The 25512-nt window shown below is 44.1% G+C and overlaps 1 protein-coding gene across 1 annotated transcript in view; it reads right to left on the bottom strand.

Moving 5' to 3' along the window:
* The window catches only part of TNRC18 (trinucleotide repeat containing 18), a 399546-nt gene that overhangs the window by 343315 nt on the left and 30719 nt on the right, over positions 1-25512 (bottom strand). Inside the window, exon 3 of the mRNA XM_082260849.1 lies at positions 4862-4987. Coding sequence (XP_082116975.1) covers positions 4862-4987 — 126 coding nt within the window. The remainder of the gene's footprint in view (positions 1-4861; positions 4988-25512) is intronic.

The raw sequence follows: 25512 nt of genomic DNA on the forward strand, positions 1-25512 counted from the left end.
AATGCTGAGGAACCGTTCGGTAAAAAAAAAAAAATTAGCTTCTCTGCAAGTATGGTGCAATATAGTTCCAAGATAGAAAAGGCTCATCCTGCATGCCGAGACCAGGGACACAGACCAGTTTTGAGTGTTAGATTTTTACTCTGGCAGCATTCCATCGATCAATCCAAAGAAGGACTTGAGGGTGGGGGTTTCGCATCAGCTACTGGATCACAGGAACCTTTTTGCCAGTAGCTTTTCTGACAATTACACTTTGAGGGTACTGTATGATAACTTTTTATCTGCTCCCTTTTGCAGGAAAACTAAAATAGTCGGGATGAGAGGCCTACTCATATGCTCGTTCTCTTCGAGCCAGGCCTAACTTTCTGCAAATGTTTTCAGATGTCACTATACTCACCTTTTTCTTGCTAGCCAACAGAATGGAAATAACTTTGTAAGAACAGCCTTCGGTCGGACAGGGAATAGTACACAGGGACCTAAGGTTTTCGACCCGTGCATACCCGGCATAAGATTTATTTCTGCTTAGGAATTCAGTCAGTAAATTTTGAAAAGAGGAGGTCCTTAATTTTCAGAACAGGCAGTCGTTTAAATATGGACACACTCTAATCCCTAGCAATCTCAGTTCCTTCAGTGTTTCTGCCAGTACTTTTGCGAATATATTCGGTGTGGAGGAGAGGCCAAATAGCAGAGCAGTGTATAGTCGGTGTAGCATCCACTGCTGCTCGCTTTTTGCAAACTTCAAACTGTGGTGGTTGTGCTCATAGGTGATGTGCAAGTAGGCATCCCTGGAGTCTAGTGTAGAGATGAAGGTGCCAGGTAGAAAAATGTTTCTGAGGAAGATTAGCATTTTAACTTTATACAGATGTTTTTTTCCTTAAGAAAATGTGAGAATAAAACCCTTTCCCTACCTCTTGGGAACACAAACATTACTTTCTGGGCTAGGAGTTCCTCTAAGGATGTCAACATTCCTGCTGGCTCATTTGCTTTTTTTTTTGGAGTGAGGTTACCAGCTGCCTCCAGGATTGAGTAATGGAAAATGTTATGTTGTGTCCCACTGGAATGATATGCAAGATAAACTAGTTTGCTCTCACCTTCTCCCATTGTGGAAAAAAACACCACCACAGTCTCCCACTGGTACAGAGTCACTGACTTTTGGGGTTGGTTCTTCTCAAACCCCTCTTTACCTTTTCCCTGATTGAACAACCATATTTTCTTGATTTCCCTTTGCTTTCCTTGCACTTGGGAACATTAGGGGTGAAAATTGCCCAGGTTTTGTTTTTTCTTCGATAGCGGAAATCCATTCTTGCACTCCACTGATCTGCCCAAGACTGATTCCACCTCTGGCCTAAATAGCAGATTTCCTGAGAGAGGGACTCCACACAATTTTGCTTTGGAGGTTACGCCTCCCGTCCATTTCTTAAGCCATACAGTTGTTCTAAATGAAATAATGAGGGCTGTGGAGCATGCCGTTATCTTTACTGCCTCTGCCGAAGCATCAGCAATAAAAGGACACTGCTTTGTTCAATGCGGGCAGTGTATTTAGAAGCTCTTCTCTGGATTTCCTACTTCTAGGAGGTGCTTGAAACTGGCTCCACCAGAGGATAAACACACGGGCCACACGTGTGGTGGCCAGTGCTTGTTTAAAATTCACTGCTCCTGCTTTCCAAGCTCTTTTTAATTGTGCCACGGTTTTATTTATTTATTTTTATCCATTGCATGCCTGAGTGTGCCCGTATCTTCAAAGGATAAGTTGGATGTCTAAAAGATTTAAGAGGGGGAAGTATCTAAATTAGGACATTTTCCCCAGGTATCCATATCATTTTTTGCAAATGGAAGTCTGCATTTCAGGGAGGCCAGAAAAAAACAAAAAATATTTATTTTTGGGTCTGCCCATTCTGATTTGTCCCAAGACTGGTGGACTGGAAATGCGCAAATCTTTTTAGCTTTAAGTGCTCTATACAAGAGTTCGGTGTACCTCCTTGATGCCAAAGGTTTCACAAATCGCTTTTAACAATTCCTATGCATCTTCTATTAGAAAAAATAATTGTTTGGGTTGCCTTTTCTTCTGTGGATTCCCTACATTAGTCTTCTTCAAAATCAGAACAACGGATTGTTTTGTTTCCTCTAGTAGACTCGGCTCCTCTCAACTGCATGAAGGACTGCTGCCTGACTAGAAGGATTGGTTACAGGAACCAGTGTAGTTTGAGACTGCAAAATTTGTACTAGGCAGCGGAAGGAGAAAAAGGTGGTTGACATTTCTTCCCGGACTCTGGTAACCAGACTTTTCAGCAACCTCTGATTTTTTGGCAGGCAACTTGGTAATGAACTTCTGCCATATTGATTTAGACCAATTATCAGACAGTTTGGCATCCCAAGAAGCACATTCCTTAGACTGGGTTTGAGATCCACTACTCTTAGGTTTCTTCTTTTCTGGAGCCTTAAGCTGGATACACACTATACAATTTTCTTTAGATTTTTTCCTTTAGACTTACCAAAACCATATAATATGAGGTCAGACCTAAACACTTTCAATTTGTATGCAATCAGGCAGGCCCTTGCACTACATAGATGAAGGTAAATCTAATGGAAATTTACCAACAAAAGTTGTATAGTGTGTATCCAGCTTAAGTCTAAAAGGAAAGGCACAAGGAGCCAGTCTGCAGTATGCCAATAAACAGGATACCACTAAAAACAGGCCCACTCGCAAGGGTAAGCACAAGGGTGTAACCATTGTGAAATCCCTGGATTACTTTGGAGCTAGGCTGTGTGGCAAAGTCTGCAGGGCAGTCAAATGGTGTTGCTTCCGACGTGGTCAGCTGCATGTGAACACATGTGAACCCAAGTGCCTCCATCTATATAGACAGCCTCAGCTCTGGTAAAAATATACATACCATCATGTTTCTCTGGTTGCAAATCTGCGTGATTGAGAAAATCCAGGTCTGCAGTCCCTTTTCACACCTTGGCTTCAGACTGGAAGTGTGTCACCTGCCCCAGAGGGGATTACCAGTCCATGGAGCAAGAAGTGACACGTACTAGAAGTGCATAAACCAAAGAGACATAGCTTTAGAAGTGCATCGCTAGAAATGAATCAGGCCAATGAACTGAGGCGCCCCAATAGGGTCTGGAGTTTACTTCTGCTGCACCATGTTGGAAACCAAGTGTGTGCACAAACTACTACTATAAGGCCACAAACGTCTGACACATAATCTCTGTATTGTGCAAGCGCTTAGAGCAAAACAGTCATTCCAGGTGAAAAATACAGAGGGTTTGGTTGGGAAACTGCCATAAGGGGTGGGCTATAGATGCACCACAACTGGGGGATGGTTGTGGCTTTCACGGTGGGAGGGAAACCTTGGGCTATCTACATTATAAAATGATGGAAAATATGCCTTTTCTCTCCTATGAATACACATAAAATATGCAACGCTTCCTGTTGGTCCAGCGGAAACACAAAGAACTGAGCCCCAGAGGCATGATGCTTTTTTTTTTTTTTTTATAATGATGGATGGGTTTCTTGTTTCTAGGTGGAGCCGTCTCTCAAAGCTACCATAGAAGAGGACTTGAGAAAAACGCATACCAGACCCTTATCTAAGTTTGCAGTCTGGCTGGCCACAAAAAGAAAAAAGCACATGTCCCCCCACTGAACCAAACCAAGGCACGTCCCCTCAATAAGGGGAGTTGGTACCTTGCCGGTTGAGATCACCCTGGCAAAGCACTTGGTCCCCATGTTGGGGAGGACAAGGTCCAGGGTAGTGGGGATATGCTGGCAAGGTGTTTAGCAGGTGCCCAACAAATATAAATAAAAATGTTGGAGACTCAAAAATAAGCAAGCCCATACCCCCCTCCACTCCCATATGGACGAGTAAGTGGGAACACAGTACATGCAAATAAACGCATACACACACTTCACTTGACCTACCCTTCCCCTGGGAGGACAGCCACTCAAATCTCATCTTCCTCTATAGGTAGAATTTTGATTGGTTCTCCTCCCTGGGGGCTGGTTTGGTGAGATGGAGGAACCCATATACTTGATACAATCACTCAGCCCATGTACAACATAAGTATACCACGTAAGAAATATTTTAAACATTTAATGGTATATATGGTTTATTTTTTGTGACAGTTAAGATAATGGAAATAAATGTTTTACATGTTTATACTGTTTCACAGAACCTAAGAAAGTAGGCTTGCAACGTACTTGCCAGGGCCCCACCACTTGATCAACATGTTCAAGTGAAGAATTTTAAATAAAAATGTTGGCTATTAAGAAATGTAAAAATACTGACGGTGAGGATAACCAGGGAAGGTGGTAGAATTCATGTTTTGTTGATCTTATATGATATTACCTAAAGCCCTATGAAGGCTTATAGATAATGTATTTTATGTAAGTCTTAAACAAGAGGAAAGTTAAGGATTTTATAAGGTTTGTGTTGCGAATTGATATTAGCACCTTGAATGTCCCACTACGAATTCAGTTTAATTTGTGTCTGAATGCAAGACTACATTCCATCTCCCACCATGACAGAGGGACTCCATTCTCAATGGAGCACGAGAGCAGTGATGTCACCACACTTTTAGCCCATTGTTTACTTCCTCTAGCTCAGCTCCATACTGACCTGGGGCCTGAGGAAGAGAGTCTGCAGGAGTCTGTACATTGCACCCACATTTCATTGATTGTGGCTGCAATGCTTTACAGGCCCAAATACTGCATTTTCTTCTTTTTTGCAATATAGGCTGCCATTTATTCATTTTTACAAAAGGTGGAATATGCCTTCAACACAAATACTGTGTGTAAAAGACTGGAAATACCAAAATTATTATTCTCTCTGTAAGACACTGCTAAAGTTACAAAAGGGTTGGTTACCTTTTGGAGGCTCAATCAGATGCCGTGGCCCCATGTGAGTCAGCAGAGGGTTACCACCTGTAGAGGATTCCAGGTGACTTAAAGGAATGTAGGAATGGTACACAGTTCTTCCTAGGTGAGGAAAGCCTACAAAAAGGAAGAGAAAGAGTTATGTTGCTACACACAAAAACACACACTGCATAGGCACATGTAAATAAAATAGCACTGCATAGTTACATTGTTTAATTAGGTACCCAACTTTGATGAAAAGTTGCCAGTCCTGTCTTAGTTTTAATATAATGCCAAATAGTAACTTAACACTGGGAAATCAATCTCTGTTCACCACACTATCCCACTACCTCTAAAGGCAGTATGGTGGAGTACCAGCTAATTTTTATACACCTTTTCTGTAACACTGTGGAGATTAGATCATTTAAAAAAACTGAAATGGTGATTGGCTATGCTTGAGCAAAACTCACATTTTTCAAGCCCCTAAATACAGGTGTATTTTTTTTCTTTTAATTCAGTATAGAAATAATGGAATTTTTGTAAAATATTACCGCAAAATTCCTTTTCTCTGAGTCCTCTGACAGTCGCCGCCCACTCATACAGTCTTCACCAATGGGTATTGACTTCCTCTCCTTAGGAGTAGCTAGGCAAAAGACTTGTTAAAACAAAAGCATTTCCATAGACACACCCATGGGGGCTGTCCCACTGGTCCAATACCCCTCCTGCAATAGCCATCTCAACTCAGTTTGGTATCAAAGCAGTTAAGTGTATAAGAACCCCAAAAGAGGGGCGAGGGCGGCGACTGTCGGAGGACTCAGAGAAATTAATTTTACGGTAAGATTTTACAAAAATTCAGTTCTCTCTTACGCCCTCCGACAGTCGCCGCCCACTCATACAGTCTTCACCAATGGGGATGTCCCAAAGCAGTGTAGACATGAGGGGTGGGAAACGCAACCATCAGAAAAGGCAACGCAGTACCCATATCAGAGAAAGGAACCTTACATGAACAGAAAGGTAACCTTCTGGGTAACAAAAAATGCTCAACAGGAGCAACAACCCAGGAAAGCAAAAAAAACAAGGAGTAAACAACCCCAACAGCCAGGGACCCGCAATAAAACCTGGGTCCCCTACTGAACTGCCGCACAGAGAACTTTGCGGCCAAAGGAGGCATCAGCTGATGCCAGAACATCAATTTTGTAGAATTTGGAAAAGGTGTGCACTGACGACCAAGTCGCAGCCTTGCACACCTGGGCCACCGAGGCCTGATGCCGGAAAGCCCAAGACGCACTCACCGACCTGGTAGAGTGCGCCTTGACAGGGAAGGGTGGTACCCTGTCCTTCAACGAATAGGCCTGTACAATTGTCTGTCTGATCCATTTTGCAATGGTCGCCGCAGACGCAGCCATACCCTTCCGAGGTCCCTCAGGAAGGACAAAGAGAATCCGATTTCCGAAAGGATTCAGTCGACAACATCCAAAGAGTGCAACGCAATCTCCTTAGGATGTTTAGGATTTGCACAGAGCGAAGGTAAGACAATGTCCTCATTGAGGTGAAAATCCGAAACCACCTTTGGAAGAAAGGACGGGTTTGGTCGCAATACCACCTTATCCCTATGAACCACTAGGTATGGGGAGCGGCAAGACAACGCCGCCAACACCGACACTCTGCGAGCAGAAGTGATCGCCACCAGAAAGGCAACCTTTTTAGATAGCAGAGGTAACGAGATTTCCCTGATGTTTTCAAACGGGGAACGTTGTAACACGGACAAAACCAAGTTCAAGTCCCATGGAGTTAAAGGCTCCCTTCTAGGAGGGGCCAAGTGACGCACACCTTGAATGAAGGTGCGAATCAAGAAATTAGATGCCACAGGGCACTGAAAAAGAACAGCCAGTGCAGATACCTGGCCCTTAATCGTAGCCAACACAAGGCGCTGGTCCACACCAGATTGGAGGAAAGCCAACACTCTCGCCACCGAGCATGAACGAGGAGAGAAACCCCTGGACTCACACCAGGCAAAAAAAGCTTTCCAAGTTCGGTAATAAATTTTACCAGACGAGGCTTTTCTAGCCTTGATTAAAGTGGGAATGACCTCTGAGGAGTGGCCCCTGTCTCTCAGGACCTGGCTTTTAACAGCCATGCCGTGAAAGCCAGTGACTGTAAAGCAGGATGGAAGATCGGACCTTGAGACAGCAGATGTTCCCGCATTGGCAGCCGCCATGGAGGCTCGACGGCCAGGTGAACGATGTCCGCGTACCAGGATCGGCGTGGCCAGTCCGGCGCCACCAGAATCACCATTGTTGGTTCCGAGGCTAACCTGCGAAGGAACCTGGACAACAACTGAACCGGAGGAAAGGCATAGATCAGACGATACTGATGCCAGGGCACCACCAGCGCATCAGAGGCGTCTGCCAGAGGATAGCGCGTTCTTGCCACGAACCTTTCCACCTTGTGGTTTAGCCGAGACGCGAACAGATCCACATCCGGGGATCCCCACTTCGCACACAGCATTTGAAACACCTCTGGGTGTAGGGACCATTCCCCCAGGTCCAGGGTCTGGCGGCTCAGATAATCGCAAAAGGATAAGTTGAAACCTCTTAGGCAATGTGAAGGTGTGTTTTAAATTGCACCATTGTTCATTCACAGTGTGATGAAACTGAGCGGGGCAGGGAAAAACCTGCGCCGTCTTGCGGGTCCTGTGTGTACCAAAAGATGACAATGCCAGGAGGATTGGGCTCATCCTCTAAATGTAGTGTTCCTTTAATGGCAGAAATCAGCACATCCATTGCCGTGCGTTCCTCCGGCGTCCCAAGGGGGGGGGGGGGACCTCCACCCCTGTAACCTCCGCCTCCCTCTCAGACTCTTGCGGGTCCCAAAAAGAGCGAGACCCTGAAAGGGGCACAATACCTACAGCAAACATGTCACATTCAGAATCAGAAGAAAAAGAAATCCTAGGCCTTTTTCTAGCAGCACGTTCAGACATCAGCATATCCATTTTGGACACCAAAGTCGCCACAACAGCAGCCAAATTCGTCAGAGTTGAGGATTCAGAAGAACTGGAATCCCCCACCAAAGCTGGAGGAAATGTGCTGTCCTGGGATTCCATTGCAAAAAAAAAAAAAAAAAATGTTTTTTCTTTTTTCTGAGGTAATGGCCCTTTAAGAGCGCCGCAGACCGCCGCAGCACACCGCTACAAAGGCTGTGAAACACAGACCCCCCCCCCCCCCCGCAGGGACAAACTGAGCCAGGAAGATTGCACAATGGAGGAAAAGAAAAGAAAATTATAAAATGGACAGAGCCCCAGAAGTGTGTTAGAGTAAAAGAAGGAAGCGATGTCACTGCAGAGACTGAACAGAGGCTGCAGGCTAAGGAAACATGGATGCCTATGCAAAGCAAATGGGAGGCTTCAGCAAAATGGGCACTGACGTGCTCGGAACGATCAGTGCCACACACAAGATGGCGTCGTAAGGCGCCAAAAGACACTACACACAATGCTATACAAGCGCCCACAGTGAAGCCAGACATGCTGCCTACACCTAAAATGGCGGACCGGCGGTTTTTAACACCGCAGCGGTCACCACACTAGTCTGTACCTCCAAGCACCTTAGTGACACAGGAGAGGGATCCCCCAAACCCCACACAGCGCAGGCTGTGAGAGAAAAAACCCCCGCAGGGACCAGGGAGCCCAAAAACGCACAGACACAGGGGACACCACAGACACAGAGGACTGCCGACCCCAGACAGAGGCCCCACACAGAGTGTACTTACCTGTACCCGATGGCGTGGGGTGCCTCATTAATAAACGGAAAACCGCCCACCCTCAGATGGCAGGGGAGTGCCGCCAGCCAAAAATGCAGGACACCAGGAGTGCATGTGTCCGGTGAGGTAGCCACCTCACAAGGCTGTATCCCTGGGGACAGGGATGGGTCGTTTGTGAGGCCAGGGCGAACACATAGCCTGCGAAACGCTCAATGGCGGGCTGGGATTCCATCTGATCCTCTGTCCTGGATAACCAGGATGACCAGTCCGATTCCCAGCTCCGCAAACTCTATCTTCATCCGAAGATCCGACTAACTAAAAGCTGACAAAATAAACAGCTAGCAAAGCAAAGAAAAAATGACACTTTTCAGAATAAAATTATAAAATGGAAGAAGAAGGCTGAGACTGTAGCCCCAGCACAGGGAAGCCTGACTACTCCTGAACTAGGCAGAAGACAAACTGAGTTGAGATGGCTATTGCAGGAGGGGTATTGGACCAGTGGAACAGCCCCCATGGGTGTGTCTATGGAAATGCTTTTGTTTTAACAAGTCTTTTGCCTAGTTACTCCTAAGGAGAAGAAGTCAATACCCATTGGTGAAGACTGTATGAGTGGGCGGTGACTGTCGGAGGACGTAAGAGAAAGATGGATTTTTAGATCATTCTGTTTTTGGCATTTATACATCTACAGCATATTAAGCTTCGTTATAATGAGACAAGCAGCAATCTTACAGCTGTTTAAACAAAGTGTCCCTTTCATAAAAGATGAATAATACTGTACGTTAAAAACAACCAACCAAGAATAAAAATAAACACATCCTTTCTACCTCCGTATCTGATCATGTGGGAAAAGAATTTAGGTCTGGAATTTTCAAAAGAACAGAGGGATCATATTTTATATTTTCCCATTACACCTCCATTGTAAGCAAATACCAAGAGTTGAGCTCTATTCCGAGATGGTGAGTACTTGCTGGAGGTGTAAAGAGGAGGAGGGTTCAATCCTCCATGTCTTCTGGTCTTGTGAAAAACTAGTCTCCCTGACTTCCTACCAAAAACTTAAATGAAAACAACTCACTGACTTTGAGCTGGGAATAGATCCAGGCAAATATTTACTGCAGCACTCTGAGCTCTCGAAGAAGATATGCTGCTCAAAAAAAAAATGTAAGGAACACTTTGAAACCACATCAGATCTAAAAATAGGGAAAAATATCATGCTTAATATCTATACTGATATAGACTGGGTAATGTGTTCGCAACAAAAGGATGCCACATCATATAAAGGAAATTAAAATGATCAACTTAAAGAGGGCAGAATTCAAAGACACCCCAAAAATCAAAGTGAAAAAAAATGATGCAGCAGGCTAGTCCATTTTGCTGAAATTTCAGCAACTCAAAATGGTACTCGGATGGTGTCCTGAGGTATTTCTTCCCAGATCTGGACCAAGGGATCACTGAGCTTCTGAACAGATTGAGGTGCAACCTGGCAGCGTCCGATGGACTGAAACATGGACTGAAACATAACGTCCCAGAGGTATTCTATTGGATTTAGGTCAGGCGAGCGTGGGGGCCATTTAACGATATCAATTCTTTCCATCTCCAGGAACTGGCTGCATACTCTTGCCACATAAGGCCGGGCATTGTCGTGCACCAGGAAGAACCCAGGACCCACTGCACCAGCATAGGGTCTGACAATGGCTCCAAGGATTTAATCCCGATACCTAGAAGCAGTCAGGATGCAATTGCCCAGCCTCTAGAGGTCTGTGCGTCCCTCCATAGATAAGGCTCCCCAGGCTATCACTTACCCAACACCAAACTGGTCATGCTGAACAATGTTACAGGCAGCTTAATGTTCTCTACAGCTTCTCCAGGCCCTTTCACCTCTGTAACATGTGCTCAGGGTAAACCTGCTCTCATCTACGAAAAGCATAGGGCACCAGAGACGTCTCTGCCAATTCTTGTGTTCAATGGCAAATGCCAATCGAGCTCCACGTGCCGGCCAGTGAACACAGAGCCCACTAGAGGATGTCGGGCCCTCAGGCCACTCAAGAAGTCTGTTCCTGATTGTTTGGTCAGAGACATTCACACCAGTGGCCTGCCGGAAGTCATTTTGTAGGGCTCTGGCAGTGCTCATACTGTTCCTCCTTGAACAAAAGAGAAGATACCGGTCCTGCTGGTGGGTTAAGGATTTTCTACAGCCCTGTCCAGCTCCAGTAACTGCCTGTCTCCTGAAATCTCTTCTATTCTCTTGAGAATGTGCTGGGAGACACAGAAAACCTTCTGGCAATAGCACATAGTAATGTGCCATCCTGGAGGAGTTGGACTGCCTGTGCAAACTCTATAGGGTCTAGGTATTGCCTCATGCTACCAGTAGTGACACTGAACCTAGCCAAATGCAAAACTAGTGAAACACAGTCAGAAAAGATGAGTAGGGGAAAAAAAGGTCAGAGGCCTCCACCTGTAAAACCTTTCCTGTTTTGGAGGTGGTCTCATTGTTGCCCATCTAGTGCACCTGTTAATTTCATTAACACGAAAGCAGCTGAAACTGATTAACAACCCTCTCTGCTACTTAATTGACCAGATCAATATCCCAGGAGTTTATTTGACTTCAGCTTTGTCTTTTTTTCCCCTCGCACACTCACATTTTTCTTTCCCTTCGCAGCCCTCTGTTTTGGGCTGCTTCTGTGAAATATGGACAACCAAAAAAAAGAACACTTAAAACCAGATGTAAACACATGGCTCTTCAAGTGCTGAACTGGTTGTTGGAACCAAACTACTGCATGGTGACCCAATACATACAGTCTCTTACACTTCCTAACAAAAAAAATCCTTCTAGGCCAAAAATATTGGCACCCCTGCATTTCTGTCAGATAATGCACCCACTACTTTGCCCAGAAGGGGTGGGGGCTCAAATAGGACCATCACAGTCTTGATCTGCTATACAAAGTCTATTTTTTTTTTTTTTTATATATTCATAAAGCAAGACCGAAAAACAGAAATAAAACAGGCATAACAGAGGCTAATTCTGGTAATAAGTCCAAAAAAGAAAGATTGAAATGTTCAAAATCATGGGTCAAAAGTATAGAGACAAATAAATGAATTAAAATGGAACTATGGGCGAACCTTTTATTTATTTATTTTTTTACATAAAGGAAGGGAGATTTATAACCCCTTGCAGTGCCTGTCCCAATTAGGGAGATTATTTTTTTTCCTGTTCCTTCCTGTCCCATAGCCAAAAGAAGAAGAGGAAATCCCTGCAAATTTAGGGAACCCCTTGCGGTCCCGCTGGTCACAACAAGAACTAGTGTCCCCACTGGAAGATTTCCTCCATTAGTTTTTTGGGAACCCCCCAAACTTTGGGTTTTTCCTTTACTTTCAATAATAATGGAAAACAGGACAAACAGAGAATGAATCTTTATAACGGGGACAGACCGGAATTAAACTGGTGTTCTAATCCCTCTCCATTGCATCCAAAACGTAAAAAAAACAAAAACAACGTTTTGCTTTTCCTTAGGCTGGCCATGCATGTTCAATTTTCTTGTACAACTTTGTTAGATTTACCACAAACCACATAATAGGAGGTTAAAACTAAACAACACTTTCACTTGTATCCAATTAGGCAGGCCTTTGTACTACATAGTTGAAGGTAAATTTCAAGAAAATTGTACAGAAAATTGTATAATGTATGGCCAGCCTTAGGCTCCATTCCCACCTGAGCATATTGTTTTCAGGCTTTTTTGGGGGGTTTTTTTGCAGGTGTTTGGAGGCAAGCATTGACAACTAAAAAACTCTTGTAATCTGCCAAAAAAGAAGCTCATGTACTTTTTTGAGCTTCAGGCGTTTTGCTTCAGGAGACAAAACACTCATATGTACAGGGGCCATTGAAATGAATGGGATTTTCCTTGTTGGGTGTTTTGAGACTTCAGAGATGAGCGTTTTACGAGCTGAAATACACTCAGGTGTGAACAGGGACTTATACTTTAAGAACCTGCTGCTACTTAAGCCCAAGCACTTAATATCATTGTGCACCTTTATATAACCAACACAAGAGTAATAAGGAGAAGCAGGTGTACCTATTAGAAAGATGCAATACCCCCATATCTGCCAGGCACACATTGGGGAAAAGAACTAAAGAAAATCTGCATCAAAATATGGTATATAAAACAAACAGAATGCAAATGCAGGAGGAGAGGTAGAAGCTGACAATATGTCTATTTCCTTCAAGGCTTTTATGTATAAACAAGAGGCGTTAAAAAAAAAAAAAAAAGAAGAAGATCTGTAGGTGTTTGAATAACTATTTACTCTCAAAAAGGTGATCTACACTCCATTTAAAACAAAACGAAACCCTCCTATTCTTTACAGCCAAGGCAGCTGCCCTCAGCATTTGTTTGATTATCAGTTACCATGGGACAGTTTGGTTGATAGCACAAGCAACTATGACCATTATTGACAGCATTCCATGAATGTAAATGTTTTGGGTTTAGTTTCGCTTTAAATCATAAATCGAGTAATTTTTTTTTTTTTTTTTAACTATTTCAAAATATTTTGATATTCAGTAGGACTTCCTTAATTAGGCTAGGTGCTAAATTCAAAAGATGTTCCTGACCTCTTGTGAAATGTTACTCCAGGCCTGCATTACTTAGGCAGTCTATTCTTTAATGTGCTTTGGTGCAAAATTGTGTTTGGAGAAATCATTCCAGAGCTTCAAACAAGAATTACACTGTCCTCTAGGTTTGAGCAATATTGCCCTTTCGCTGCCACCGACAGGCTTACATCAGTAGCAACAGCTGCTCTTATGCACATCCAAGTGACTGCAGCCACTATGAAAATATGTGTCTACATTTTCAGCCAACTGTCAGTTTTCTAGTGCAAGTGATTTGGGCAGCTATAAAACTGCCTGATCAGTTCCAACAACAAAGAAACGGACCCCCCCACTATGTATCCTGAGTTCTGCTGGCCCAACTACAAGCACTGGACAGTTATGGCAGGCGTCTCAGGGTAGGGCTGAAGGAGCTCAGCGAATAGATAGCACCTCTGGTCAAAGTCTATATGCAGCGCTAAAAACAAAAACATGATAGTCTATATTCATTGATGAAAATGGAGACAAGATCCCAACACCAGCTTCAGTGTGAATGAGCAGCACACCACACCACAGTGCCAAACAAATCTCCTTACCAGAGCCAAGGAAGACCATAAGCATATAAAGGATAAACCTCGATCAACATCAATGATCAGATGAGCGGATTCACATCAGACACTTTCACTTGGCTGGGAACCAATTAGAATCAATCTTTCATGCAGACTAGGGCTGAAACAACTAATCGATTAATCGATTATAATCGTCAACTAATCGATTATGAAAATAGTTGTCAACTATTTTCGTAATCGATTAATCGTCAGCCGATTAGTTGTCCTTCATACAGAATGCATTATTGGTTTACATATCAGAAAATACAGTGCAACACACATACAGTTCAGTAAACCATCCATACATGTTAGTAGATGACAGAGAACTTGTGAATGTGTGAGGAGCAATGCCTCATGGGAAATGTAGTCCTGGGCAAGAGAAGGAACCAAGTGATTCTAAAGGCTGAGTTTTTTTAACCTTGCTATAGGGACACTCTGTACAGTACTATACTTTGCTGCTTCCTATAGGGGCACTTTGAAGGCAGAAGGGGCTGGAAGTGCCATGGGGGGGGGGGGGGCAGAAGAGGAGAATCAGTGCTGCTCTGTGAAAAATCATTACACAGAAGAGGATAAGTATGACAAGATTGTTGTTAAAAAGAAAAGAATCCAACGTTTACAATCACTGTAAGGGCTCTGTGCTGGGAAGATCAGTATCTGAACCCAGAGAAGGTGGAGGCCGATAGACTAGAGGTGATATAAGGCATTACATTTAAAGTAAAAGTTTATTAGTATTGTGCATTATACTGTATTTAAAATTATTATATCCATGAAAAAAAAAAAAAAAAAAAAAAGTCTCAGCTTTTAGTACTACTTTAATATATAAATGTTATTTTCCCCCCTCCACCCTTCATATAACTTCATGTCTGACTCCCAGTTAAAATATCCTGCATATTCGACTTCTGGGCATATTTTTTTTATATACATACACATGAAAAAAAAAAGCATGCTGCTGCTACTAAAGGTCTTCTGCTTCCCATACATGTATTGGATTTTTGGACAAAAATATTTGCATCTATATTTGTTCAAAAATGATTTGTATATTTGTTGAATGGACGAGTGTTTGAAAATTCCACTTGCTTTTAACAATAAATTTTAAAATGAATAAAACTTCTGAGCAAAAACCACATACACTATTTGAAGATTTGTTTGATCGAGAAGTTTTCTATTCTGCTCCTTCAAATTTTCCTGTCACTGTGGTTGACACCGGACACCAATATACACTAATGGTTAAAAAAAAAAAATCGGATGAATGTTTTTAAAAATTTTCTAAAAAAAATTTAGTTTGTGTATTACCAGCGTAAGTGACAGCAGGCGCAGGGAGCTTGTATCAAACTACCTGCCTATTAATAAGGGAGTCTATCATGATTATATACAAATCCAGTCTGAAAATTTGCAAAACAGTGTTTTAGGTCTTTTAAAAATATTGATCTCGGAGTCCACATTTAGGCTCCATTCACACCTGGGCGTTTTCAGCTTCAAAAGAAACACTTCCAAAACGCCCAACAAGTAAAACCCCATTCATTTAAATGGCCCCTGTTCACATCTGAGCGTTTTGCAAAACGCCTGTAGCTGAAAAAAGTACATGAGCTTCTTTTTGGGCTGATTACCAGCGTTTTTGATAGATGTCAATGAAAAACGCCTGAAAAAATCGCGGTAAAATCGCGGTAAAATCGCGGTAAAAATCGCGGTAAAAAACGCTACGCTCAAGTGTGAATGCAGCCTAAAACCTCTAATAATACATATATCTGTTTCAGAGTGGATTAAATATCCAACTATATAGCTGGATAGTTATATTTACCACTACATATAGATATTCAAGAATATTAACTAAATTATACACTTTTTTTTTTTTTTTTTAGGTTTTTATCCGATTAGTCGATTAATCGAAGCAATAATCGGCCAACTAATCGATTATGAAAATAATCGTTAGTTGCAGCCCTAATGCAGACCCTACTGTTGTGCTGGATATATCGATATGTACACACACACACACACACACACACAAAGGTGATGCCACCAGAAAGAAACGATATAACAGCACATAATGAAGGTCCACATACAATGACAAAAATGTATTGAATTGGTACTTACAAAAGGTACATCATTTAAAAGCGGCATAATATGCATAAAAAGCTGCCGCGGCTCGTAGCGTACTTGTATCTCAGCGTCCCGTCTGACGCATTTCATCCAATCAGATTTCTTCAGAGGCTGGTTGTACATAAGTCAATCTACCCAATGACATCTGTACAATCAGCCTGATGGATTTTTATCAGTCAATTAGCACTACAGCGCTGACCAGTGTAGGCTGATGGTATGGTATTCTCACCCCCATCCACATGTAGATAGGGGAATGGAGTAGTTAATTTAATTCGCTGGTTGAATGGGAAAAAAAAAAAAAAGGACTAAATCTATGAATTGCTTAACCACTTGCCGACCGCCGCACGACTATCTACGTCGGCGGTCAGGCCCTCACAGGCAAACTAACGTAGGGCTACGTTGCTTGCTTGTGAGGGTCTAGGGAGCGAGCGCGCGCCCCCCGGAGGCGCGCTCCCGCTCCCGCGTGGTCACGGACCCCCCCGCGCGTGTGACCAGCGGACCCGATGTCCGCCGGCCACTCGGCGATCGGCGGGGGAGAGGGAGAATGTCAGGCAGCTTGTGTAAACAAACTGCCTGTCATTCTCCTCGCTGCAAAGACACTGATAAAACGGATCTGGTATGTAGATCCGTTGATCAGTGTCCTTACAGCTAGAGCCACAGCCAATCACAGTAGAAACCACGCCCCTAGGGACACACACAGCCCCTCCCTTCCAAATAAAGTTAACCCCTTCACTACCAGTGTATTTTTACAGTAACAGTGCATATGTATAGCACTGATTACTGTAGAAATGTCACTGGTAACCCCAAAAGTGTCAAAAATGTCAGTCAAGGGTCCGATCTGTCCGCCGCAATGTCGCAGTACCGCAAAAAAAAAAAAATCGCAGATCGCCGCCATTACGCGTTAAAAAAAAAAACAACAAAAATGACAAAAATCTTTCCCTTTGTTAGTAAACGCGATAACTTTTGCGCAAACCAATCAAAATACGCTTTTTGCGATTTTTTTTACCAAACATAGGTAGCATAAAACAAATTGGCCGAAAATTTTTAAAAATTTTGATTTTTACATTTTTTTGGGGGAATTTCATATAAAAAAATGTGAAAAATATTGCTATTTTTGCAAAATTGACGCTCTTTTTTTGTTTATAGCGCGTGATCAAAAAATCGCACAGGTGATCAAATACCACCAAAAGAAAGCTCTGTTTGTGGGAAAAAAAGGACGTCAAATTCGTTTAGGTACAGCGTCGCACGACCGCGCAATTGTGCGTTAAATTCACGCAGTGCCGAATCGCAAAATACCCCCTGGTCGGAATGGGGGTAAAATCTTCCGGGGCTTAAGTGGTTAAGGTTGTCGAATCACTCTCAGTCTACTTTGTCTGAGTTCTTTCTACCTTACATTCCAACAGTACTGCTGTGCTAAAAATGTAAAGAATCAGCGGTGTGTAGTGCAAATTCAGCCCTGGTCCTAGCCTGACTATAGTCCTATTTTCTGAATATAGAAAGCAATTTTGTTCTCGGCTCACCCGAGACCAGGTCTTCTTGGAACCCCAGAAGACCTGAATGGCTAAGCTCCTTTCTCCTGTGACCCGGAGGTACGAAAAGGCTGCCTATGAGCAGTAAATAAAGGCCCCTGTCAGAGATGTATAGTAACGAAGTAGAACTACTTAAGTACTGTACTTAAGTACTGAAATGCGGTATCTGTACTTTCCTAGAGTAGAATTTTTTTCTCCTACTTCTACTTTTACTTCACTACATTTTTTCGATGATTTCGATACTTCTACTCAAGTATTTTTTTTTTGTGCTGCATAGTTACTCGTTACTTTTAAAAAAACTACCACTGCTAGAACAGTAGATGGCAGGTTGCATAAAGCTCAAAAAAATGTGTATAATGTCATTTGTAAATCAGAGCATACGAAAATAAAGGCTGTGTATAATAAAAGCTGCTATACCAAATCTTTCCAATAAAAAGAAAATATGAAACAAACAAATAAATGGTGCTACAGCGCTTAAAGTGCATCAAGAAACTACTAACAAACACAGGTTAATCATTTGAATAAATCATTTGAAATAATAAAAACAATATGATGTTCATACTTTTGACTTCTTTCTTTAATAACTACATAACACAGTACTTCTACTTCTACTTTCAGTACTTGAGTAGAAATTTTTTTTCAAAACTACTGGTACTTTTTACTTTTAGTACTTAAGTAGCGATTTTTTTGGAAAAACTACTTGCAATACTTAAGTAAAAAAAATGTTGAATACTTTAGTACTTCTACTTAAGTAACTTTTTCTGCGAGCACTTCCACTTCTACTCAAGTAATTTTTTGATCGAGCACTTGTACTTTTACTCAAGTAGAAATTTCGAGTACTTTATACAAGTCTGGCCCCTGTCTATTACTCAGTGCCTTGCCCTTGGTGGATTGGGGTAGAGGCCTTTGATCAAGTCATCCAGGGAGGATCCATACAACCTTTCCCCCCGTAAAGGGAAGGTCAGAAAGAGCCTATTTGGAAGCCTGGTCCACAGACCAGCTTTTCAGCCACACCAAGCGTCTAATAGCAATCCCCACCGCAGACACTCTGGCTGGAACCGAATCCAGCAACGCATCACAACTATACAGAAGGGCTTGAACCATTTGGTCCATTGGCTCTACCGAACCCGGTGAGAGCTGCTCCATTTCCAAGTCACCTTTTAGCAACTTTGCCCATTCTGTGATGGTCTGACACCAGTGATCACAAAGACCGGTTTTAGTATTGAGCCCGCTAGCGCATGCAAATGGCAGGACAGAGACTCAATCCATCTATCCTCTTGGTCTGTAAATACAGGGGACTCTTCCACCGGGACCAAAGTAGACTTGTTTAGTCTGGAAACCGGATGATCCACCTTAGGTTGCACGGTCCACCTAGTGGAAACTGCATCCATGAAGGGGTATTGCCTTTTAAAGCGCTTAGGCACCACTAACATTTGTTTGTTCCAGACAGGGAAACACCTTGCCCCATTTCTGGGATTTGCGGGTGCCAAAAGACACTTGCGTCCCTGATGCTGTAGACTCATCCACCGTTTTTAAGGTTTCCCGCACCAACACTAAGTGCCTCCACCAGAGCGCTTTCCCGCGAGGCAGCTGAGGAGGAAATGTCCTCCTCGCCATCAGAATGTGAAGACACAGATCCACCAGGATGGTATGCGTCCGTGGCGGCCTCATCTACCTTAGAATCTGAGGATACTACAGAAGAAAGTGAAGGCAATGGGCGCTTTCGGCTAGTGACATTTTTTTTTTTAAACTAAATGCACTTTTGACACCAGGCTTTCCAAATCTGCTGTAAAAGCAGACAGGGGCTGCGACCCGGAGGATCCCGCAACCGCACTGAGGGGGTCTGTAGGCGAGATTTGGTCCTGGGACTCCATTAGCACCGGGAAAAAAAAAATCAGTATCACGTTAGGAAAAGTCGCAAAAACCGCGATCTGCATTGCTGCACCAGCGGTACCACAAGTTCCAGCCCTAGCACAGCCTGCAGCTGGGTGAGTGCGGAATACCTACAGGGACACACCACCAAAACTGTCTGGCGGCTTCAGGAATGTTCTGTGCAGAGAATAGAAACAATCTGACACAGGAAACAGAAAAGCACCTGGGTCATGCCTAGAGCCCCTAGCTTCTCTCTTGCTGTCCAGCGATCGTGGACTTCAAGAAAATGGCCCCCTATGCATTCCTATGGGGAACTACCAAAACATGGCCGCCCATGCATTTCAATGAGAAAATGTTTTACATTGATGCAGAGAAGAAAGCCTACAATAAATTGGCGGCCCCCACGGCGCGCCATGCGGCCTCCAGGACCCCCAGGGGGGTCATCAGACAGAAGGCATGGGGGGGTCCCAAGGAGGAGACCCCACCAGGACAGACCCCCCTCCCCCTCAGAACCGCCACGGTGGCCGCAATACATCTGCCCCCCCAGGAGGTAAGAACCTGGTTGTGAGGGGAGGGGACAGCCAAGGGGGGCCTCGTATCACCGGGAGGCCAGGGGAACCAAGGGATACCAGAGGGTCCGGCTTTCCCAGGGAGGGGGCCCACGTCCACCCCGAGACCGCCAGAGAGTTGGGGCGGACACTTACTCACCATACCACGGCATCAGGTGGGTGCCACTCCGAACAGACTACTCTCCACCCGGTGGAGGTGCCGACGGCCAGGGGGTATGCTGCGACTCAGGGCATCCCAGGTCGTGTGTTCCGGCGAGGTGTTTCACTCACGGGGCCACCCCCGCCCATTGGGGCTCTGTCGTGGTGAGGCCTAGTGCTGGACTATAACCTGCTCATGCTTGCTGGTCAGGCTGGGAGACCTTAAGGATCTAGCATATCCAGTCCGAAACCCAGTCCGGTGGTTGCTAGAAAAAATAAATTCTTACAAAAACAAACAGCTAAGACCGAAGTCCCAGCAGGGAACTAGGTCCTACTCCTAAACTAGGCAGAAAAACTGAGGGCTATAGCAGAATGTGTGGGCGTATGCCTGCAGGGACTGCCCCATAGGCGTGATAAAGTTTCTTTCCTGTCTAGCGTCCTAATCCCGTAGGGGGCAGCATAACCCAATGGCCAAGAAAATATGGAGCTGCATCTGTCAATGAACGATAGAGAAACAGGAGTTTGTGTTAAAGTGTTACAAAACCCAGGATCCTGCATGAACGATATCTGGTCTCCACAGTACACAGAACATGGACTAGCAGTCCTATCGGGATGAAGGACCCCTGACCCTCTGTCTGGACAGTGCTGATTAGCCATGTGCTGATCATATGCATACCTCCCAACTCTTTGAGATGGGAACAAGGGACACCCATTATTAAAAGTATGTAGGCATAGGACACACCCCTTGCCACCGCCCCTTTTAAAAGGAGAATTATATTAAAAAAAAACAATTGGTTAAACCTAAGAGTGCTTTTTTTTTTACCACTACTTTTCCTTTTAACTTGATTTTGGAATTTACAAATGCAGCAATTTAGAACTTAAGCAATTTTTAGCACTGGGAAACACGTTTGCATTGACAATTATTGTCTTTTATATAAAACTATATAGATCAGACCAAAAATGAGGGACACATTAGGAGAAAAGAGGGACAGAGGTATTTTGTTCCAAATCAGGGACAGTTGGGAGCTAAGCATATGCACTCTCCCAAGAAAAAAAAAAAAAAACTCCAGTAACTCTGCCTTATCCAGACATATTATCTGCTTAGGTTCCACAGTAAATATAACAAGCATGCTTTAGTGCCGGTTCACGCTGGTGCGATGCGGGAACCCTGCGAATCCACTGCGGGCTCCCGCATTGCACCCGACTCGCAGGCAGTTCACACTACCATATGCAAACTACTGGGAGTATCAATACAAAGTTAATGACACCCCAGATTAGTTTGCATATCACATTGCGAACTGTCAATTCGGACAGGAATCTGATCGCGTTGGTGTGAACACCCATGGGATCCGATTCTGGTGCGGATCAAAAAAAGGGTCCTGCACGACTTTGGTCCGAATGTGATGCAAATTCAGCCATACAGAATCTGTATGGCTGAATTTGCATTGCACAGACACCGCGTGTGATTTGCATAGCAGTGAGGTGCGAATCACATGCAATGTCTGAGATCGCTATAGTGTGGCACTGACTGCATACACAGTCTGATTTTACCGTTGTGGGTTTAGTAACACTTTAAGCGAACATGCTCCCCTTCCTTGCTCTCAGAGTGATGCTGCTTGTGTTGGGAAAATGCACTGAGAACACCACAAGCACTGTCAATCATACATCTGTCTCTGTGAAATGTTGTGGTTAGAAATCAGAAGGCAGAGCTTGTGGTATGCTGTCAAATACTGGATATCAGCTTCTACAGCTCCTAGAAAGATGGGACAAAGTGCTATATGTACTTTTTTACCCTAGGGGAATACAGCATCAAATAATATATGAAGTGATAGTTCTTTCATACTAAAGGAAATAAGGTCAGACACACATGGTTCTCTGTATCTAAAATAGAACGCAACACAACCCCAACCACCAAAACTAAAGAGTCAAGTGAGACTGGGGCAACTTGAGCAATTACTATTTATTCCCATCATAGAATACAGGTCTTTGGCTCCCCCTGTTCTGACAAGTTTGTGAGAGCATGGAGAGGGGAGAGAAGAACTGAAGCTGGATCGATTACAGCACTTAAGTGTTAGGGAAGTGGGCTCTGCTATTATAAGGTTTTGTACCCTTATGCTGAGAATGCATTAGGGTAAATAAAAAAAAATGGATTTTTGGAAGAACTTACCGTAAAATCCTTTTCTCTGAAGTTAATCAACAGATGAAGTTCCTTATCTTCATGACTCCTAGGGTTATGCTCCTTCTAGGAATAGGCACTAGGCAGGGGAAAAAATAAACATAACCACGCCTATGGGGGCTGTCTCTGCAGGCATAACCCCTCAGACTCTGCTATGATCAAACAGTTTAGTTACAAGCAGTGTTTAGAAGACAAAAAACCCCATACCTCAGAAGTAGAGGGGCGGCTGCTGCGTCTGTTGATGAACGTTAGAAAAAAAGATTTTACGGTAAGGTTCTTACAAAAATCCAGTTTCCAGTTTCCTCTATCGTTCATCGACAGACGCAGCTCCTTAAGGCCCGTACACACGATAAGAAATTCGTAAGGGAAACTTCGTCCGACGACCGATCTGCCGATTTTCGGTTTGTTAGTATGGTGCTTGCGACAGCCGACTCCGACTTTTCGGCTGACAAAATCCTGATGTGCAGGCATTAAAATTTTTGTCCTCTGTCAACACACGTCTGATTTTCGTCTCATTAGTACAGATTTCGACGGAGAAAAATCTTATGAGCAAGACTAGGCATGCTCAGAGATGAAAGAACACATAGAAAGCAATCCAACACATGATATCACTTCTGAAGTAGAATTCTGTCGTATGGGAAAATTCATATGAAAATAACCTCTTCACTTTTTACATCAGACTAGCATGCCACAAAAAACGGAGGACAGATTGTTCGATAATCTTATCGTTTGTACGGGGCTTTATCTTTCATGACTCATAGGGATGTCCCAAAGCAGTATAATCATGAGGGGTGGGAAACAAAGCAGAAACAAAAAACATACGTCCCCAATGGCTAAGCTTAGCCAACCAGGTAACATGGAGCTCAACCAGGAACAACTGCAGCTCATCTGAAAAAAAATTGAACCCTCAAAGAGAAACTAAAAACTGAGTTCTCTTTTAAACTGCAGCCTGCAAAACCTTGCGGCCAAAAGAAGCATCTGCGGATGCCAACACATCTACCTTGTAGAATTTTGTGAACGTATGCACAGACCACCAAGTTGCTGCCTTGCAAACTGGTAGCCCCGATGCCGAAAAGCCCAAGAGGCACTCGGCGCTCTAGTAGAATGAACCTTCACTTGGAAAGGAGAAACCCAACCCCTCAGTGAATAGGCCTGTACCCCCGTCTGCCTAATCCATCTGAAAATGGTTGCAGCAGACGCAGCCAATCCCTTACGAGATCCATCAGTAAGGACAAAAAGAGCGTCTGATTTTCTCAAGGACTCTAAATAAACCCTGATCACCCGAACCACATCCAAAGAATGCAAGGCATACTCCTTAGGATGCTGGGGTTTAGGGCAAAGTGAAGGCAACACAATGTCTTAATTCAGATGAAAATCAGAAAACACCCTAAGAAAGAACGACTGATTAGGTCGAAGTACCATCTTATCCCTGTGTACCACCAGATAAGGTGAGCGGCAAGACAACGCCGCCAATTCAGATACCCTGCAGGCAGAAGTGATCGACACCAAGAAAGCAACCTCTTAAGACAGACAGCAGCGAAATCTCCCAAATTTTTTCAAAAGGAGGCTTTTGAAGAACAGACAACACCAGATTTAGATCCCACGGAGGTAACGAGAATCGCCTTGGAGAAGCCATATGGCGCACTACTTGGAAAAGTCCGGATTAGGACATGCGTGGCTAACGGGCATTGAAAATATATAGCCAACCGCTGTTCAATCCCTTTCTGCAATAAGGCCAAAACCCCAGTACGATGGTAGATCTTCCTGGAAGTTGACTTCCTAGCCTTCAAGGGTGTAGGAATCACAGAGTCAGAAAGACCCCCATCTCTCAACACCTGACTTTAAACAGCCATGCCGTTAAAGCCAGCGACTGTAAAGCAGGAAGGAAGATCGGACCCTAAGACAGCAGATCTTCCCTGAGAGGAAGTCTCCAAAGGGTATTGGCGACCAGCCTTTTCAGGTCTGCGTACCAAGACCGGCGAGGCTAGTCTGGAGCCAACAAGATGACCGGAATGTTCCCCCCCCCCGTGGTACCTTTGATCAACTCGTCCAGGGAGGATCCAAACAGCCTCTCCCCTGTAAAAGGAAGATCAGTCACAGCCTTCTTAGAAGCCTGGTCAGCTCACCAGCATTTTAGCCATACCATGCGCCTAATAGCGTCTAAGAGTCGCTTTATTCAACCTGGCCACCAGGAGAATCCACTTTTGTTGGTCCACCTATTGGACACCGCCTCCGCAAAAAGATAACGGCGTGCAAAACGCTTAGGCACTACCAACATGTGCTTAATGCGTTGCCATTGTTCATCCACAATAGTATGAAACAATTCTGGCCAGGAGAATACCTTGCCCGATTTACGGGATTTGCGGGAGCCAAAAGACACCTGCATATCTGACGCTGTAGATTCATCAGCCAATTTTAGAGTTTCCCGCACAGAAACTATCAGGGCTTCCACCAATGCGCGTTCCCCGATGGCGGCAGATGAGCACAGGTCCTCTTCACCGTCAGACTATGAAGACACCGACCCCTCAAGGTGATCTTAGTCCGCAGCGAGCATATCTGTCTCAGAATCCAAAGACCCTGCCGATGGAGGTGAGGGCAGAGGGCGTTTGTGGCTGGCAGCACCAGAAATGACAAAATACACTTTTGACATCAGGCTTTGCAAAAAAACTGCAATTTCTGGCTGTGACTGTAAACCGGAGGGTCCCGCAGTCGCTTCTAGGTGGATTTTTATCCTGGGATTCCATTGCTCAAATAAAACTTTTTTTTTTGTAATGTCCCTTTAAGACTGGAGAAAAACTCGGTCCCACTGCTATTACTGCAGATTCACAATCCTGGCTTATTATGCAATAATAGCAGAGCAGAAGAGGAAAAAAACCCACAGGGAAACCCAGGAACATTACCAGAAGCATCCAGCCTGATTGGGGGGGGGGGGGGGGGGGTTGAGTCCAGAGGGTGGTGATACATAGGGAGTACTCGGATTGGGCGGGTGTGGAAAGTGGGGTCCCCCAAGGTTCTGTCCTGGGACCAATCCTGTTTAATTTATTCAGAAACGACCTAGAGGAGGGCAGATCTAGCACAATCTCGGTATTTGCGGATGATACTAAACTAAGCATGCCAATATCTTCTATGCAGGATGTGGAAACCTTACAAGCAGACCTGAACAAAAAAATGGGGTGGGCAACTACATGGCAGATGAGGTTTAATGTTGAAAAATGTAAAGTAATGCACTTGGGCGTCAGAAACACAAAGGCAAGCTACTCACTAGGGGGGGAACCTCTGAGTGAATCTAAGATGGAAAAAGGACCTGGGGGGTACTAGTGGACAACAGGCTTGGCAGTGGCATGC

The sequence above is a fragment of the Pelophylax lessonae genome, assembly GCF_965119305.1.
Source record: "Pelophylax lessonae genome assembly, chromosome: 6".
In the NCBI taxonomy this organism is placed as follows: Eukaryota; Metazoa; Chordata; class Amphibia; order Anura; family Ranidae; genus Pelophylax; species Pelophylax lessonae.